Here is a 20652-nt window from a genome sequence, read left to right on the forward strand (position 1 = left end):
TGCTACATGTTATGTGGGCATATAGTACATTCATTATATCATAATCATGACATACATAAATCTCATCTCATGGCAACAAGTTTAGAAGCAATACAAATGCCTCATGCATGTCACATTATAGGCATCAAATGCAACTGCATTTCCTGCATAACACTGCTTGGATCCATGACTTTTTTTTAAGCTTGTTGGCAAATGTTTCTTTAATTGAGTGTAGTAATAGTCAAATAAAAACTAACTTATCACTAGTGTCACCAATTCAGTATGTGACTAAATGTCTCCCCTTCTGTTCCTGAGTTAAGATGTTGAATAACGGTCAGATAAGTGTTTTTGCAGAACATTATGATGTCCCAGTGAAGTTTACCTTTAACTGTTTGGATATAAAATGCCATCACTTTATTATTATATTCTATAAGACATCTGTGTGAAATTTTGTCTTAATTGGCATATTCATTCTTGAGCTTTGGCCAAAAACATGTTTTGTGAGGTCATGATGAATTTTGACTTTTGACCACCAAATTTGAATACGTTCATTGTTGAGTCCAAGTGAATGTTTGTGCCAAATGTGAGGGAATTCTTTCAAGGTTTTTTAGAGATATCATTTTCACAAGTATGAGACAGATATGGTCACAGTGACCTTGACCTTTGTCCTACGACCATCAAACTCTAATCAGATCATCGTGGACTCCAAGAGGACGTTTGTGCTAAATTTGAGGTGATTCCCTCAAGGCGTTCTACAGACAATGCATTAACAAGAATAGGACAGACAGTCAGACAGCCCAAAAATATAATGCCTCTGACCATGGTTATCGCTGCTGCAGAGGCATAAAAAATAAAAATGCCTGTACAGTTTGAATCTTTCGGTGGCTACTTGTGCATAATTGTCCTGTTGCATGGAGAACTGGGGGAAGAGATGGAGATACTTGAAGAAATTGGGAAAAGAGACTGGTGTGATCATGATAATTCAGTCTTCTGATTCCCAAAAGCTGTTTAGTTGCTTTCCTTCCTCTACAGTGAGGTCAGAGTGAAGGTTAGCCATAGAAAAGTGAAATACACCACAAGCAATATCATACAGTTAAAAGAGCAGAGGAGCAGGACGATGCAAAAGACTCATCTCGTTTCATTTCTCAGTTTTAGATGATTTAAGTGTACACACAGCTCCAGGATCAGGCCAACGCTGCTCTTGACACGGTGGGAGAGAAAAGGGCTGGCAACCTCAATGAACTGCTCTGGTTTTGACAAAGGAAGCTCTGCAAAAAGAGAAATATAAGAAAAAAAAAATCTCACACATCATTCCTGCATTGCTTTTTCACACTCTGACTCTTTTTTACTGCTTTTCTGTTTCACCCAGAGATCAGCTAATGTCAGATATGCCCGAGCCAGCAGCTATTTTCATTACAGAAATATTGTAGCTATCCTCCTCCTTTTTTTCATTTCAGCATGCGGTGCTGTGTGCCCTCTGTACTGCAGGTTCTAAATCTTCTGCATTAGCACTCGCTTCCCTTTCTAGTCATACTTATTTATGACATTCACCTACACTCTATCGCATAATTTGTGCTTTTCTATCTGTTTGATATCCTCCCCTGCATCCTCCTCCTGGTTTCCCCCTCACCAACTTTTTTTTTTCCAAAATTATTTTTAACATTTTTTATTTTACTGCCTCCTTCACTGTCTCTCACGCACTCCGTGGCTCATCAGTGACCAAAATCTCCCTCTGCTGGCGGATGAGTTTCCATCTGGGTACAGGTGGAGGTTTGGGCGGTGCCTCCAGCTGGCATGCCCGGGCTCTGGTCAACAGGACAATGTGGCTATACAGCAAGGAGAGACCGTAGTGACGAAGATACTCTGAGGAATTAGCCTGTGTGACCACATAAAGACAAATGCACAAAAATAAACAGACATGGAGTAGCTGTGAAAATATGCAGTTTAAAATATCTTCCCACTTATTATCCCTTATTCTTTTACAAAGCGGAGGAAACATTCAAAGCTGGACCGAAATTAACCAGTAGTTGTGTACGGAGAGAATCTGAAATGAATGTAAAACTGCTCATTCACCAGTGTACTTTAAAACTCCATTAATCACTTCAAAATACAGAAACACATTTGAGATGTGCTGGGGGGGCTGCGTGCTGGTGAGGGATGCCACACAAAAATTATGGGAATATCCCAAAATCCAGGAATACTGGAAAAAACATTCAAAGAGAAATCAAGTAGTTATTAGGTATGGACTTCATATTAAATCCAGCACTGTTCACAGTGGATATCACTCTGGATAATGTGAAAGATAGAAAAATGATTAAGCTACTGAGGTAGGCTACTGCAGAGATCCGATGAGGAATGTATTTAATATGGAAAAAACTGCAGTAAGGTTACAGTTGAAGATGGACAGGTTTAATGAACAATGGTCCACATTAATACAAGCAATGTCAGAACTCTAGTTACCTCTTTTTCCCCTTTGTTTTTGTGGTTATAACTTTAGTTTATATTTTGTTGTTATTACTGTTTTGTTAGACTTGTACATTTCTTGTGCTCTTTTCATTAGACTATAAATGTTAGAGTTTTAAGTATATGCCAGATCAATAGGTGCATTCTGGAAGGAAATATTGCCACTGAAGGTGTACTTAGTAGTGCTGAATATGGACATGAAAAGGTTGAAAGTATGACAAGTATGTGACTTTTTTGTGAACATCTCCTCTGTGTTGTGTGCTCTGTGTTGTCTTTGTGTTGAATAAATGAAAAGTTAAAAAAAAAAATCACTGTCAACTTTAACTAAGTCTGCAGGTAAAACAAGTCAAATTCTCCAAAAGGAGATTCTGACCAAAGATGAGACAAAGAGTAGAGGTGAAAGCACCTCCAACGAAAGAAAATCCTATCCCCCAATTAGCCCTGTGTAGCATGGATGTAAATAATAAAACAAGTGAAGCCTGTTGAGTGGAAGCTTCCAAATAGAACACATGTCCCCAGGTCACAAGCACTGTTGTGTTTCATCTCCACCACCCACTATAACTTTGGGGCTTCAGTACATTTTTTACATTACTGTGCTCTATAACAGAGGTGAATAAGACATGCATATTTTAAAAGGTATTGACAGACTTTTATGTTTTTACATTTAGAGTAAAATCATTAATAAGTATGAGTTAAAGCTACAATTGGTAACTTTTATGAAAATAACGTTTGTAATATTTGTTGAAACTGTCACTATATTCTGAAAGAAGTACATGAGACAGATAATCTGTGAAAAAAACATGTCTCTCCTTCTACTGATTCTAATGGCATTTGCTAGAACTCACCAGGGCACAGCAAACACTACCAATCAGAGCCAATGAGTCCCTAACACAGCTGTCAATCATGTCAATCGCTGCTCCAAATTGTCAAAAAATGCAGCGCTGATCAAATATGAATTCAAATTTTGTAACTGCGTTGCCTGTTTCTCACCTCATATGTTTTCATAAAGGTATTTTAGTGTACTGTTTAGCTGTAAAATAAGAAAGTTTGCTCAAGCTGGTGGGAAGTGTTTTGATTTGGTTTTTTTAAAAATCATTATTAATTAAAGCTACTAATTACAGCTTCAATAAAGCAAAATCTGGCCATTTCAAAAGCGAATAGCAAAAAGCTATTTCCATGAAAGTTGAACTTTAAAGGAGCTCTATGCAATTTTTCAATTCAGAGTGTATGAGTTCTCTGGACACTGTTTTTAACATGAGAGTCGCTGAGCCCGCAGCTAGTGGCTAACAGTGCTAATTCCATAAAGAGTGCTAACAACAGCAACAGTGCTGACAGAGCTAACAGTGTTAACCAGGAGGGTGAGCGATAAGCTTTTATGATGACAACATCCTAAAAATCAGCTGTAACGGCAGTATAAGCGCAGTGCAGAGCAGTGCCAATTAGCAAGCAAGTGGGATACACACATGCACTAACATCTACCCACATCCCAACTGTTTTACCACAACAAAAAACAGAAAAGCACTGATTGTTAACACAGAGCTAGCATGGTTTTCCCTGCTCAGGATGGCATTACTCCACTTTAATTTTACATTGCAAATAGTTGTTTGCTGCTATTTTAATGTTCTGAATATCTTGTAGAGCTCCTTTAAAATGTATTATTTGTTCTATGAAGGTCATTGATACAACTACTAACAACAGAGTTTGCTTTTCCCCTCCACATCTTTGATTCTGACCAGATTGCATCTACACTATGTAGTATTTGCATCAGAATGTGAATCTCCTTACTGTGGGTCTCCAAATCTGTATGAAGATCTGCTAAAGAAGGTGAAATCAAATTTTCATGGATGCAAATGTGTCTTGTAATGGTGTGACTGAAGTACAACACCTGCATAGAATGAGCAACTGTATGCATATAGCCAGCAAGACAGGAGCAAGAGAAAAGACATACCATTTGTCCAAACCCAAAGGAATTGTAATGTGGCTGTAATGGGTAGAAGCTGGCACAGACCACTACCTCAGGGATACCTGAGAAACACACACAAAGAGAACTGACATAAGTATATGTAAAGCCAAAATATGCAGACTCACACAGGCACGCACTATGGCACTACTACACACTGCACTATGGAAACATATCACTACACTCTACCTTTTGTTGAAAGACTAAAATGATTAATACATCTACCAAGGAAAAGTAAAGCTGATAAAGACAATAAATTGTAACATTTCAGATGTGAAAAGCACTATTGGCCTCCACAGGTATAAATAAGTCAACAAGCGAGTATCTAGGTTGTCTATAGATGGCCCTGCCCCCTATGGCGCATCTTAGAGTAAATCATATAAGGAGCACATGTGCCAGGAGACATGGAAAATCAATTTGAAGGACCATGGTGAAGAGAGATGGGAGCAGCGCGAGACTAATATAAAGGCTACACATTAAGAATTGAACAGAGAAGTGGTTCTCACACTGGATAGTGCTTTGTACATTTCAATTTCTGCATTTCAATGAAATACTACATTGGCCATCAATACAGTGAGAGAGAGATAATGTGTGGGATTTATTTTGTGTCTTTAAATGCATTTATGTGAACACCATGTGATATATATTCCGCAGTGATAAATATAATAATACTTTGGGCATGCATATGATTATGTTGGTCACACCGCACACCTTAACTATTGTCAACAAGTGGAATTGTAGGATAAGCCAAGGGCCAGATTACTATCAGAAAGGGTAATTGGGTAAGTGCAAGAGAGAGGAAATTTAATTAATATTGTGGTCCAGTCGCCACAAAGGATGCCATGATGTGGTCATAACTCGAATTAATTTTTTTTTCCTTCCACTAATTGGACAACCTTACTGAAGCCATTGGGGGGGTGTCTTTCTCTCTCTCTCTCACGCGCTCTCGCTCTCGCTCTCTCTCTCTCTCTCTACGTCAATGACCTGAAACAACTCCAAGCCAAACGCTCTTTTCTGAGGACATGTTTCAATCCTGCATGCATCACATAACCACATTTGACTTTGGACGCTCTTCTGCCCTGCGGGAACACCAAATAATTCACCCTGCCACTGCTCCCTCTGCTGGTTTATTTATAGTGCACCATACACACATTAACCCTCCCTGCGCTCCATAAAACATGAGCTCAGGAAAACAGGAAGTGATTCTTGAAACAACAGGAAAGAGGCAGCAGGGCTGAGAAATTGAGGAATCTTGCATTATGGAACGTAGTGACCTTAGGCCCAGAATTTCTCCCAGAAATGAAGTAAATCACCAAGCAACACCATGGATGCTGTAAAAGTATGAAGGTAATTACTTCTACAGGAGAATGAAATCATTGATAAGTGCGAGTTTCTGTCAGACAATGAAATATTCATCTTCATGCTCCATAGAAGCTGAATTATGGATGCAGGGGGAGGAAAACAGAGATTTACACACACAGTGTGCATTCACATATGTACAAATACAGTATAAAGTAAAGTACTGCCAGTGGTGGAAGAGGTACACAGGGCTTGTACTTGAGTAAAAATTGTAAAACCCGTGGGGAGAAATACTCTGTTACAAGTAAAAGCCGTGCATTCAAAATTTCAAAGTAACAAGCTATAAAAAGTATTCATTATGTACAATGTCCCATTTTAGTAAAATATATATTATTGGATTATGATCAGTGATGCATACATGTGTTAATTACTTTAATGTTGCAACTAGTAAAGGTAGGCAAGTGCAGTAACGTGCCCATAATTTATATTCGTTAGTCAGCCGAGAGCTGGCAAAACTCCTCCAAATGATATAAACTACTACGTCACTGTTTTGATACAAAGCTGGTTGAAAATCTGCAAAATATCCCTTAAAAGTACTGTATTTGAGTAAATGTACTCAATTTCTTTCCACCTTTGATTACTGCACGTATACACAGATACACAACACATAAAGTATACATCATTAATCAAAGCATTGATTGATTATTATGCTGTAGAAAAAGTATTATGTGCATACAAATCATTACAATCTAATGGATGATTGATTTAATTTACTCAATTAAATGTGCAAGCAGAGTGTGTAATTGAGATGCATGTATGCTTTTCCGTGTCTGTGTGTCCTTTTGTGGGTGTTTGTGACTGTGGTACAATTCAGACCTTTACTTTTATCTGTCTCTGGCAGATGATTGTTGCTGTCACTTAAGTTGGAATCTCTCCTTGCAGCTGGATCTGCAGTCTGAAGCTTCGTCTCTGGAAGACTCTCATCTGGGTGTGTAAATATGGGGATGGTGTCTTGTAAGAAATCCCAGGTTTTTGCCAGATATATAGATCTGAAAAAAGGGTGAATAAATTAGCATTGTTGCAGGCTATGGGGGATAACATTATTTTTCTTTTTATTATTATTTTTATTTTCATTATTTTTGCAGTTTTTTTCCCTGGAGTTTTGACTGTTTATTTGTTCAAGACAAAATTACAACTGATACATTACAGTTAATCCCTCATGTTATTTTTTGAGCTAACAACACTTACACCAACATGACTTCTCCGCGTCCAATTAAGTGTACTGTTTCTGCACTCCATCTTAGCCCTGAGTCTACTGCAGTTTCTGTTCCTGTTGTTGTGTATTTATTGTCCTTCTATTTGCAATACATGGGCTGCAGTTCTTACATCAGCATTTCCCTCTTGCTTGATCTTCTCTCTACTTCAACACATCTTTTAGTCAATGTTTTTTTTACTGAAGGAAAGCAAGGCAAGGTTTATTTGTAAAGCATATGTCACACACAGAAGCAATACAACATGCTTTACACAATGCATAAAAACTTTTTTTAAACAGCATAGAAACATTAAAATGTAAATTAAAAACAGAAACCTTTTTAAAGGAGACTGACCCTCCCAAACCCTGCCCTGATTATAGTTCCATTGTGTTGATTGTAAGTGTCAATGAGAATAATGAACATCTCAAACTTTCTTATGCCAACCTGCAAAAAAAAACCCTACATAAACTGTGAATATGAACTAAATATTTTTAATTTTTCAGACCAAATATTGATAGAATTGCACTTTTTGTTTGATGAGGAACTCAAGCATTGCACAAACTTTTCTTGTTTCAAGAGGATGCACAAAACATTATTTTACAGCGGTGTAAGAAAGAGTTTGAAAACACTCATGTCTGTCTGACACAATACGACTTCCGTGTTGTACGCACAACTTGAATTACTTTTTATAAACTGTGTGCAGGTGCATACGCATACACACATCATATTTATTAAATATGAATATGCATGTATGTATATGTAAGTGTATGTATATGTGTAAGTGATGGAGTTCATAAATTAATTAACTGATTAGCTGAGAAGGGGTAGGAAACAATAAGTTTATACTTCCTCCTACTCCTTTTTGAGCCTGTAAGTTTCAATTTTTTGTTGCTTGTTTTAATCGATTCATTGAGTATTGGTTGCCATTTTAATTTTTCTGTTTGTGTTACATGTTCAAAATAAATAAATATCTATACCTAAAATCCTATCCGTGTGTGTGTGTGCGCACGCATATAGGACTGCAAATCCATGTGTCATGAATCAATCTAAAAACACAACCACGGTCATGCTCGGTGCTTGTACGTGTTGATAGACTCCCCAGGCGGCCCACTAACAGCAGCTAACCTGCTGAGCTAGAGAGAATAACACTCCCCAGCTCCACTCCGAAACACTGTTGCCCCATTAAAGTTCCATCACTGACAAGCTGAGATTCTCCACTCCACACTGCCTCTCCTCCCCCTTTATTATATACCTCTTTGTTTCCATTTTCTCCCTCAATCATCTTCTCTCAAAGAGTGACTCCCCATACGCTTGTACAGAGATACACTTCTCTCTCTTTGCTTCAGTATACTTTATAAAATAGTACGCTTGAGAAGAAAAAATGCACAGCTTGTCAGAATGTATGAGTGCATTTAGGGCCATAGCCTTTATTGTGCTAAACTACCAAGAATTAAACAGTCTGTTTGATTCTCACAGTCTTTTTTTCTTGTGAGGAAAAATAAAAGCAAAAGTAGTAAAAAGACAAAATCAATGGGAACACTCATGAATATCATTTAAAACAACAGATGCAGAAGACAGAGGTAGAGTAGGGAAAACCAATGACGACCTTACTTTATAGGACTGATTTCTGGGATCCAGCCAGTGAGGGGATGGATAAATGTGAACTCGCCGATCTCTCCACAGACCTCGGTCACTACACTGAAAGAGAAACACATAAGACAAATGTTCAACAAACCAGAGACTCTTTTCAACCAGCCATGGAGGAATTGGCACTGTTCTCAAATGGTGCTTGTGTTTCAATATGTGAAATCGCTCACAATATGCCATGGCGTTCAAGTGGTTTAACTCTTGAATGCTGTTGCTAGGCAACTGACAACAAAAAAGGATGTCACTTTCTCTTTGTTTTCTATCCACATTTTAGCATTATGTTTAGGGAAGAGACCAGTGAAGACAACAAAAGGTAACTGACATCCATGAGCTTTATATTTATAAAAATATTAGTGTTTGTGACAAAAATTGACTTAAGTATCGCATATACCGAAACAATGGGATGTTCAAGTTAACTGTTGTTGTGGTTTAGTAATTTGGTAATCACAATTACCATTTAAGGCATCATCATAAAAAGGTCAACAAGCCTGCAGAACTGATAACTGTTTCCTTAATCATTTTACACGACTACTGTAGTGTGACTGAATGTAAAGGTCACAGGTTCAGTTTACATTTGTCGTGTGTTTTGCAAACTGAAAGCGCAAGTTTGGTATTTTTTAACCTAGACCCTCTTTCCCATTTTGTGTGTATGTTACTACAGCAATTTTAGAGATTGGTCCAGCATTAACTGAGAACGCTGCAGCAGGCAGTGGCAAAATTAGCTGAACTGTAAACACTCAGGACATGTTCGCACTGTCAATTTTGCATCCATTTAAAGCACTTGTCTTTGCCACCATCAGGCTCATTATTACCATAAGTATCTGACAACATCATGGAATGGACCTCTACAGACACAGACCTTTTTTTTGTTAAAGAGTACGATTTTTTTTGTATAACCATGAGCAGCCCTTTAATAATTATCACTGATCCAAGCAGACTGTAATTTAAAAAAAAACTGTCATTTTAGCACATATAGAGCCAACATGTTTTCACATCTTCATGAATTAAGGTTTTATTTCAACTAAACCAGAGCCAGTGATTATTGAAACAGTAGAGAGCAGAACAAAGACAGTTTCTGTGTGTGTTATTTTCTTTCTGTTGACTTTGAACGAAGTGGGTTTTTTATGATAAAATTAATATTTGTTCAAATGGGGTCTGGTGGGTTTAGTAATGGCAATTTATGCCTGTATGGGATCCTGTCCGTAAAATGCCAGACACACTTAAAGTGGATGTAAATTGACTGTGTGCACGTGTTTACATTGCAGCCTGTCTCACTCAATACTGGACCAACTTAAAAAACTGCTGTTCCCATTACAAAGACACGGGAAAATAGCGTCCACGTTGAAAAACACTGAACTTACCCTTTAAGTCTCTAGAACTGATTTTGCTGAATGAGTGTCTATGTATCCCTCGCACACAATTCTCAGTAGAAACAGATGGCTGCAGCAGCTCTAATTGGTCCTCTTGGGATCCTGTGGCCAACCTGTCCAGTCCACAGTCATGATACAAAAGTGAAATCAATACAACTTGATTGGTAATGCCACAGCCCATAACCACTACAAAAAAACTACTCAGCACTAAATTGACAAACCCCTCAAATTCTTTTTTTTTTTATTATTAAAAAAGACCTTTCTGAGAAGTCCCACAAGACACCTGGGCAAAGTTTGGTACAAGTTCAGTACGAAAAACTTTCACTATGGTTAATAAATGATTCACCAAGAGAGTGGCTCCTTTGTTTCCTGTCGTGGATGAAACATTTATGTCTCGACCTTCTGTGGACACTGGAACAGCCACCTTTACACACGCCATGCTGCCCCATCACAGACACGCACACTGCCTGTCTGTCACCAAAGTCAAGACAGCCCAAGGCACAGATTAGGTCAGGTCAGGGTTTGGCTAAGTCAGCAGAAGGCACTCTATGTGTGTGTGACCTTTAAAGAGTTTAGTTCACTTCGCTATGTTTAACGTACACATATGTGTCAGCCAGGAAATTAACTTCCTGAACCCTGATTTACCCCTCAAAATTCTATTTTATTAACTTTGAGGTGAATTTTAAAGCAATATTCAAAGCACTTTATTCTTGGATGCAATAGTGCATGAAATTGAACAATTCTAGGAGTATTTTTCATCATTTTACAAACACTCCCTCATAGCTCAGCATGAAACCTTTGGGATTTTCGGAAACACTGTGATCTTGATTAGATTTTAAAACAAAGGTCTTTGGACTAATCAATGGTGCGTTCCAATACTGGGAAGTCTAAATATCCGAGTTCCTAGTCGGAAATTTCAACTGGATCGCCTCGGAAGGTCGGACTTTCCTCCTGGAAACTCGGAGAAACCTCACTAACCCCGTGATCAACATTCAACATGACTGCTCAGCATGTGAACAGTAATAAACACTCTGATAATACAACATTTTTTAGCTTCCCTGTACCACATTCAAACTTTAAAACTAGGCAGAGCTGATCAAGTATAAATCAAGATTATGTTACTGCATTGCATATTTCTCACCTCAATTTTTTTCTAAAACATATATTAGAGTAATGTTTAGCTATGAAATGAGAAGTTTGTGACCCGGCCAACATGTTAGAAACTTTTGACCGGAGTAAAAAGCACTCCCTGCCAATTGAATCTTGATTCATATTATATAAGCGCTGTCAAGTTTGACTGCAGTTCAAGGAGTGATTGACAAAACTTTTTCACATGCAGTAAGGCCATTAGAAGTGCTAAAAGGCAATACAGTAGGCAGGAGTTGTGTCATTATTTTCAAAGCTTATCTGTCATTTAGTGCTGTGTGGATGTAGTGACACTGAGCAAAAGTGAAAACAGTTTTGTTTTATAAAAGTTGCCAACTGCTGCTTAAATGTCCTTGATCTGGCAGTGTCAAAATGTTTTTTAAAGTCAGGAGATTCAATTGTCTGATTTTTTTGTTTATTGAAAATACTTGTGAATCAAAGCATTGATTGCATTCAGTAGACAAAAGTACCACTCTGTATACTGCTTTGCTTAAACAGAGTTAGTGCAGAGTGGTAGTATAATAGTGTGCACAGCGTGTAGTGCATTATTTGTGTCAGGCGGCATTGTGGGTATATACTTGAAATAAGCTGGGTCTGTTCTTAAGCCCTCTTACTTAAAGAATATTACACCTGTTTAACAACTCTTTGAGGCAGTACAGAGATACTTTTAAGAGATTCTGTTGGAATGTGACTCACTGTGTGTTGGCCACTTTAATGAGAGCTTTAGCCAACAACATGGGCCACAGCTCTGACTGACAGGTGGAGGCAGGCAGAAGCAGGTTGTTTTCTTCATCAAATGGCATGGAATCATCTACTGTTATCTTCCTCCAACAGCCCTAATAGCAGAAAAAAGAAGGCACAGTGAGTGAAGATGTTGTGTAACAATCAGTGCAACTCAAATAGTAGTTCTAAGAAAATGTCGTTTTCTCATTGCTGCTTGGATTTGTTGAAAGTTTCTTAAAAGAGCAGAGCCTTTCCTGCCAAATGTAACCATAACATTGCAGAAAATAATGAATTACTTTACTCAAATGTTCCTGACTTAATAGTTTAATGTTAGAGGGAGCTTGTGAGAACTCTCAACTCCTTTACCAAAAAGTCAGTTAACTGTGGTAGGGGAGAAAACTGCGGTAAAAAAAAAAAAAAGGTAAGAAGAGGAGGCTATGTGATAGGCCACGACTGATACCAGCCCCTAAAACATCTACTGGTGGTGGAAAATGGTAGATTTATCCTACCATTTTTAAAGCGTTCCAAAGCTGTGACTCACATCATCGCATTAAGCACCATAAGTGGAACCATACACGGCTGTTCAAAAGTTTGGAATCATCTGCCATAAAAGCTTGATTCGGTACAGTCAAATAGCAGAGAGGACTACTCTATATTTTTGAATGTTTTTTTCATGCTTTTCGGTGGTAGAAAGTCCTCTTAACAAGTAGATGTTATTTTGTATGAAGGGTTTGGAAAAAAGTAATGTTTTGTACTTGGAGGAGAGAACACTGTTCGATGGATAAACCAGACTGACAACTAAAAGAAAGGAAACAGACCAAGATACCTCTGAGCAACAAAAGAAATTACCAGTCATTGGTAAAAGAAAATGAACGCTTAACAGCGCTGGGCAACATTTTGATGCTGTATCACTATTGTATATGTACGAGACCAGATAATGGAACCAATTTTGGATATCGTACTATAGAAGGTTTATTAAAAGCTGCAGTAAGGTGATGTAATTGTCTAATGTAGACTCACTGTATTCTGGACACTTGACCTTTTGGCATAAATTACTTAATGAAAAAGTCCCAAGTCAAAATCAAATATCCATCTTTGTCACCAATTTTGTCTCCTTTAAATCTTTTGACCATCCTAGAAGCATCAACTTCATTCCACTGTGCGCCCATGGCTGCACAAATCAGGCAGGGGGAAGGAATTTGTAACCGGATGCTATGGGGAGGTCTTAAATGAGCTTACAATGTTTAAGGTCTCACCTTCTGTAAAATTATTACACCTTACATTGTAAAATTTACAAGTTTAGAAGTAACATTACTTTGCCAGACATGACAGATTGCTCTCAAAAAAAGGAGAAAAAATATGTGTAAGTGTTTTACAATAAAAGTTTAACTGTATTCAATGACATTTGATTTAACCAAATACTGTGATTGTTCACTTTAGTCCTGACACCGTCTCTCTTGGGAGTTTTATCATGATTTCTCTCGAATAATTAGCAGAAAAGGAGATATCAAACTTGTTTTGACCTGTAAAAACCTCCCTCAGAGACAAGGCATGTTATCAAGCTTGTGTGTGCATGCATTAAGGCAGCAAAGCAAATTTACCGCCCCAAGTGTCCAGAATACAGCGTGTCAACATTAAACCAGACTATTCTAGCTGTTCAATTATTTGCTAAAAAAGGAAATCCCTAAAAAAGAAAATATAGGTATAACAAACCCCTAAACCTCTACCTCCACTGCTTCACATTCCAACACCTCTCCCAGCTTTAGCTACCTTATGCTTGCATCTTAGCATCCTGTTTGGTGTCAGAGCTTGTTACATGCTGTCTGTGGTGTGGTCTGTCTACTGGCCGTCTAGGGGAGTTTCACACTGCTTGTAAGGAAAAGCAGCACAAGCAGGTGATAATCTGACTGACTGTTCACAGCTGTGCCTCTCTTTATCTATCAGAGCAGTGTCATCAAGCTATGCAAGCCTATATAGAGTGTGGGGGCGAGCACACTTTTTCTTTCTTGTTCTTCTTCTTTCTTGTCAAACCATCGCCTCGAGGAGGAGCTCAATGTGTTCACAGATGGGGTAAAATACAGTGCAAAAGGGAAAGTTAAAGGAGAAGGGAAAAAAAGGAGAGACAGAGTTGTAGGAAGGTGGAAAACAGGGACAAAATATGAATGGAATTGATATTTACAGCAGCGTGAAGAAGATTGGTGTGAGACGGTAAAGAATCATAACAGAAGGAGAGAAATGGAGTAGCTTATGAGCACAAACAGGCAAGGAAGGGCGGTTGGGGGCTGGGTGCTTCATGCCATCTCAACAACCATCTGTTAGCGTGCTATGGTTGGCACGGGGACTGCTGCCTACAACCGTGTCATGCTTGTTTGTCAAGGCAAGAGTCACAGTGTTATAGAACACCATCATTTTTAGCTTTGTCTTTTTTCCCTCTCTCACTGACCCATATTGTTGTGCTGGAAGAAGATCTCTTTCTGAAATGACACAATGATGCAGTGTCCCCTTCTTAGAGATCTGTGGCAAGCAACAGATACTGAAACTCTGCAACTTCAAGCTGTATCCCAATGCAATGACGACCTTTATTTAAAGGCAAAACTCTTTCACACAAGCGATATGAATCACACACTGCAGTGTATTAAACCCTTCGAGGGTTATGCCTGCTCTCATGGTCTTACCAGGCACTGATACCCAACTTGAGCCTTGCTCTCTGAGAAGCAGTTGACTCCTGTTAAGCCGAATCTATTCATCAGAGAATGTATGAAGCCCCCCCACTTTTGGCACAGTAGAGAGACTGATTGATTTGAGCTCTGAGTGGATAAGGCTTTCTCATCCCTTCCCCCCTTTCAACCCTCAGTCCATCCACAAACCCCTCTCATCTGCTGCATCCTATGGGGTCTGCCGAACAATACAACGCAATCTTTGGTCACCCACTGCCTCAAATGTGCCTCCAAAGATGTGCGATTAAAAACAAAGCATTGAGAAGCAGTGACAGTGGGTTTCCTAAAAACTGTATGCTCCACAAATTATGCATTTATTAATAAATTAATCTATGATTTAAATTAAATCTAATTTGCTAATTTTATTCATCATAAAAAACATCATAAGGTAGCATGTTTCATGTGGAGAGCAAAAAATAAAGGGAAAAAGAAGACGGAATTTTAAAAAATGTGTGTTAACTTTCATTTTTTGTTTTTTATTATTATTATTTGTCAGCTAAGATATTTATTTGTACTGATTCCTTGTTTGTGTTAAAAGCATAAATACAATATATAATAGCCAAATGTTCTAGGTCCTGCACTGTCATAGACTATTGTATTTCTGTTGTATAAATAAGGTTCTGACATGCTTGATGCATATGGAATTTTTTTTTTTTCAATAAAGTTGATTAAAAAATAAATTAAAAATAACCTTTAGTAGACTATGGGTGTGTGTGTGCATCTCACCATCCAGTAGAGTCTGACCACGTATTTCCCATAGTTGTTGTAGAGCGGCAAGTGACCTTTCGCCACCTTACACAGGGAGTAAATGTGTTCCCAAGGTCTCCAACTATCTTGTTCTGTAGATGTGCCATTATGCAGCGTCCAAACAATATAGATCTCGCTGATGATCCACCTCATTAGCTTGATGGAAGATGGAAGAGAGAAAAAAGTAATCATGAGTTTAACTACCAAGTAATCTTTAAATCTATTGGCTGATTCCTCAATTATCTGCCATTCATTAAATCAATAAAGGCATTGCATTCCTCCAGTCTAATTCATTTCTGTCAGTCAAATGTCACACTGTGACATCTCATTTACACTACTTAAATGCTGATCAATAGTTGTTAACCAAAAGTCAGTGTGATCTTTCATATAAAAGTAGATAACTAACCTCACTGCAAACCAGATGATCATTGGGAGAGATGAGGTCAAAGTTCATTTGATTTTCAACAACAGTGAGACCCTAAAATAAATCACAACATTGTTTTCATTGCATGCACAGAATCAGAATCATTCATTTCAAAATCACAGTGGTCAACCAGCTTGACAATATGGCTGTCATATGTCACCTGTTTTAAACGGACATAAATACCTAACCTACTTAATGTTTCTCTCTCATCCAAACTGGTCTAACCTCACCATGACACTCCCAGGACTGTGTCTGCAATGAGTAGTTCACTACCAAGTTAATAGACTCTGCCATGTCACTAATTAAATATGAATAAATGGGTCAGGTGATGATAAGAGAGAGATCAACTGTAGGTCAAGGTAGGTTGTGTTTTCTCCCATCATCACAGCAACTCCATGTGAGAACCAAACTTTAAATTATTTCCGCCAATAACACCAGCTTTGTATTTACAGACTGATGAAGAGAATTTCACAGTAGAGCCGTTGCCTGCATCCGCGCAGCTGATTGCTTTTGTGATTAGCCCGTGTTCGTCTTGTATGGAATTAATGAAATGCTTTTGACATCTTGAGTGAAAAGGCAGCTCGTGACCTGGCAAGGACTAATTCAAAAAGCAGGAAGCCGCCTGTAATTGCTCAATACTGCAGTGAGAGAGGGGTAACAGAAAAGTGGAGTGATGCAATTAAAACTTCATTGGAGGTGACAAGAGAGCAGATTTCCTTAACTACATTTCACACTGTGTGGCTAAGAAATACACTTGTTAATACATCTAAAGGCTGCAACCAACAGTTAATTAGCCTGTCATTTTTTCATCTTTTGATTAGGAGATTTGTTCTTCTGTTCTGTGCAAAACAAACCATCCCAAAATCCATGCATCTTAAAATCACAGTGATACAAGAAAGAGGAAACATTTTCATCATCTATGTACCTGCATGGCACATACCACAGTTCCCACACATTTTCATGGACAATATTTCAAAACTTTTCCATGACTTTTCAAGGACAAATAATAAAATGTATATTTTCTTATACTATCCCATTAGAAATTGTATCCTTAATATAGAAGGCAGTGGTGGACAGTAACAAAGTACACTTATTTAAGTACTGTACTTAAGTATAGTTTTTGAAGTTCTGTACTTTATTTGAACATTATTTTTTTTTAAACTTCTTATTTTAATTCCACTACATTTGAAAGACAAATATTGTACTTTTGACTCCACTAAATTTCTACGAAGGCTCTCTTTACTCATTACCTTTGCTTCAAAGTCAGTTGATCTTTTTTTCCCTTTTCTGAAATGCAAAAGACTGTGTGATAATGCATTCAGAGGGTTGTTTTGGAGTCATGATGTTCTGTAAATGTATTGTGACAATATACAACAATGCCTTAACATTGCTTTTTAAAAAGTGCTTTGAATTCTTAGATATTTTGAAAAGCAAATACTCAAGTACTTTGACTCAAGGACCAATTTGAATAAACAACTTTCACTTGTATCAGAGTAATAGTTGACCAGGATATCTTTTGACTCAAGTACTAGAGTTGTGTACTTTGTCCACCACTGATAGAGGTTACCTTGTTGACAATGAACTCTGTAGGACGCTTCCAGGAGTTCACTTTCAAAGATGAAGGAAGGGAAATTTTCCCCTCTGGGTCTTCAAAACATGGCTGCAAACAAAAGGAGAATGTATGAAAACACAAGGAAAAAAGAATAAACAGAATATCAAAATCAGTTGTAGAATGGATTGGAAGCAAATTACATTTTTTTCTATACATGGTACAGTACATATTGCCCATGGCAAATTTATGAATTATGAATATTAGTACAGTTTATGCTCCAGACTTACAGCATTGTGATTCTTGTTTGTCTTTCCATCTTCAGCTCCTTTACTTGAGTCCCATTTCTCCTTGTTGACCTCTGCATCGTTCCACTCAGGCCAAATGGGGAATCTGCATCTCCCTACACCTCCAAGGCTTTCAGAGGAAGTGGCTGCAAGGGATGCTGCTCTGAAATTACGACATAACAATTTTTTTCATTTATTCTTGGCTTCCTTTATGTCAATGACAAAACTAGCTCATTACCAGTGATTCAGTCTGGAGACAAAATGCTTTTTGCCCCTTTATTGTGGTAGTAAGATTAGCACATAGTGGCTGTTTTTGTCATGTTAATCTCAAAAGGCACTAAGAGAGGCCAAATGCGAATTGACGACAAAGTATATGTTCTCAAGAGGCAAGGAGGCTTTGGCTCATATTTACAGTTAAATACGTGGAGTACAGCTTTGTATTACATGACAGTATGAAACCAGCCACAGTAAAAGTTTGCTAACGGTTAAAGAATGCTAACGTTAGCCATCTTCATTTATCCTAATGACATGTTGCTAACGCTAACGTTAATGCTAACTACAGGTGGCCTTAATTAACGCCAATTGACAACATTGACTAAACTCACTCAGTCTGTCGGTCGACTAAAGACACTTTACTGGAGGATGACTCCTTTTTCTTCGGTTGTGCCTTGGACATTTCACACGGTGTGATAAATCTGCGAGCTAATTGACCAAGAAGCAAACAGGTCAAGTAGCCTACCGGAGGTGCATTTGTTTGGTTGTGCCTCAGTTCTTGAAAGTTGAGCGGTTGCGCAGCAACAGAGCTTTAACGTGGGCGGGGTTTGGAGCTGTTGCATCACCTGTTACTATAGTGAAGGATGGGCAGATTTTCCTTCAGGGACTGTTCTCTACTTATCAGAGGAAACCGGATAATTTTCATAGACAAACACTGACAGCTTCGTTAGTAGCGTATAAACATAGCTCCCCCCCATAGGTACTTTATATGGAACAATAAAGGACACTGAATATAAAATTAGGACTATTTTCTATCACACATGGTTTGAAAATGGGATACTAACAGTTGGGCAGTTGGTTAATAAAAATGGTTATTCTTTTAATTAACAAAGAATTTCTGGACACATTTAAAATACCTGTAAAACCAAAGGAGTACACTAGTGTTTTTAAGCTATACCAGAAAGTGTCCTTATACTTGGACATAACACTTTTGAAAGATAGGTATTCTAACAAAAAAAAGATTAAATACACAATAAGTTCTGTTACTGTCCCTTAATCTAGATATTTGGTCATTTTTTTACACCAGAATGTTTTGGGCTGATTTTATCAACTTTCTGAAAAAGAAGATAAATGTTGAAATATGTATTTGATGTTATGTTATACCAGAGACAAGATAAGATTAAAGAAAAATGTATACTATACAACTTTTTATTGTTTTTGGAAAATGTCATATTCAAATATGAAATATGAATGAATGTAGGCTAATTATATTTTGTTTTCTTCTTAGTTTTTGTCATTTATTCATTTATTGCTTTATTTATTGTTTTGTTCCTATGTGTATATCCATGCACTTTTTGTCATGACCTTTTTTATAAAAATAAATAAATAAATCATAGGATAAGGGTGGCTGAGATGTGACTTTGTTTTTTGCTTCTTGCACTTTGCCCCTCCCTGAAGCTACAAATTTTCCTTGAGCCCTCCTGAGTGACTTGGAGAAAATGCATAACCCCCTTCCCCTCCACCACATATTATTACATTTTAAAAACTTAACTTTGGTTTTGAAAGTTAAAAGTTGAAGATGAAATCCTTGCGTTAAAATAGTTGTTTCAGACTTGTTCTGCATGTCATCTAGAAGGTGCAAACATTTTTTTGCCACATTTTGAATGAGAGCTGTAAAATAAAGAAATTTTCATTAAATATCTTTTTTTTTTATTTTGATTTGGGTATGTTGTTTTTTTTCTGACAAAAGCATTCGTCAACCATGATGTTGTGATGTTATCTTCTTGGGCTAAATAAAAACAAAATACAACCATTTAAACCCAGTTCTTTTTTCTTTCTTTCCATGCACCACCCCTTCATCCTCATCAGTAATTAACAGTCCCTTACATAAAGTTTTTGCTAAAAAAAACTAAATACCAAAATTAAACATCTTGTCTTATTTTGCTTTAAATTAACTTTAAAAAAAAATACAAGAAACAGCCTTAAAATGAGCTTGAATCGATCCATTTCAATCCATCTTACCATCCTGATAAAAGTGTAACAGCAAGAGATCACCAAGGTTGCTTTGTCTTGAAGGCCACAGTATTGGATTGCATTGTACTGCCTCAAGTCTGTCACCATGTGATGCACATATGGCTCACACAGAACCGCACAATTATGGCAGCGCTTACAGGGAAACATACTGTAGAAATACAAAAGCAATACATCCTGTCGAGGTTCCAACTTTGTCTGAAATGCATGTGAAATGTTTTAATGACGTGATGTGGATTACAGTCTTGGTACTGAATGCGCGTGGCTATAATGCTCGTAAACTAAACAACTGGCACGCTTCCATTGCAATCCTGCTCTGATAACAGTTAGGCAGTGGAAGTGAACACAAGCTGTAGTGGTGAGAGCAGTGTCTGATGACTATCACACACTATTTCTTGAGTGGAGTCACATGGGCCTGTCTCTCCTCTCTCTCTCTCTCTCTCACACACACACACACACACACACAGTCTGAGTCGTAGTTTTCACACATACAACTTCATGTATTTGTGCCACAGGTTTTTTCAAGGTAAACTACACACTACACACTACATGTATCATGTTTACCAGTATTGGTACATAAACACATACAGTGCCAGATTATATAGACTGTTGAGATTGTGGAGGTGAAACTTTCAGAATTTTTCTGTGAGTCTTATTACAGCCATTGTCCTCATCATTTGCCATTAAGCTGTGCTTTTCATTAAACTGACTAATACTTGAGCCTATTTTCAAAGATAAATTGGGGTTTCTCCTTGATCATCAGTCAAGTGCAGTTTGAGTGATGTCTATTGTCACTCTGTAGTGTTGCAGCAGTAGTTCTGCTATGGAATGACGACACCGACTT

The 20652-nt window shown here is 37.8% G+C and overlaps 1 protein-coding gene across 1 annotated transcript in view; it reads right to left on the reverse strand.

The window, feature by feature from the left end:
• The window catches only part of adgb (androglobin), a 58770-nt gene extending 40418 nt beyond the window's left edge, over positions 1 to 18352 (reverse strand). The window contains 11 exon segments of the mRNA XM_042503041.1: positions 1154 to 1247; positions 1681 to 1855; positions 4391 to 4467; positions 6578 to 6750; positions 8566 to 8652; positions 11814 to 11953; positions 15284 to 15460; positions 15711 to 15782; positions 17296 to 17388; positions 17568 to 17727; positions 18170 to 18352. Of these exon segments, the coding sequence (XP_042358975.1) occupies positions 1154 to 1247; positions 1681 to 1855; positions 4391 to 4467; positions 6578 to 6750; positions 8566 to 8652; positions 11814 to 11953; positions 15284 to 15460; positions 15711 to 15782; positions 17296 to 17388; positions 17568 to 17727; positions 18170 to 18240 (1319 nt within the window). The 5' untranslated portion in view covers positions 18241 to 18352.
• Between the last annotated feature and the right edge of the window lie 2300 nt (positions 18353 to 20652).

Source organism: Plectropomus leopardus, chromosome 16 (assembly GCF_008729295.1).
Source record: "Plectropomus leopardus isolate mb chromosome 16, YSFRI_Pleo_2.0, whole genome shotgun sequence".
NCBI classification, from domain to species: Eukaryota; Metazoa; Chordata; class Actinopteri; order Perciformes; family Serranidae; genus Plectropomus; species Plectropomus leopardus.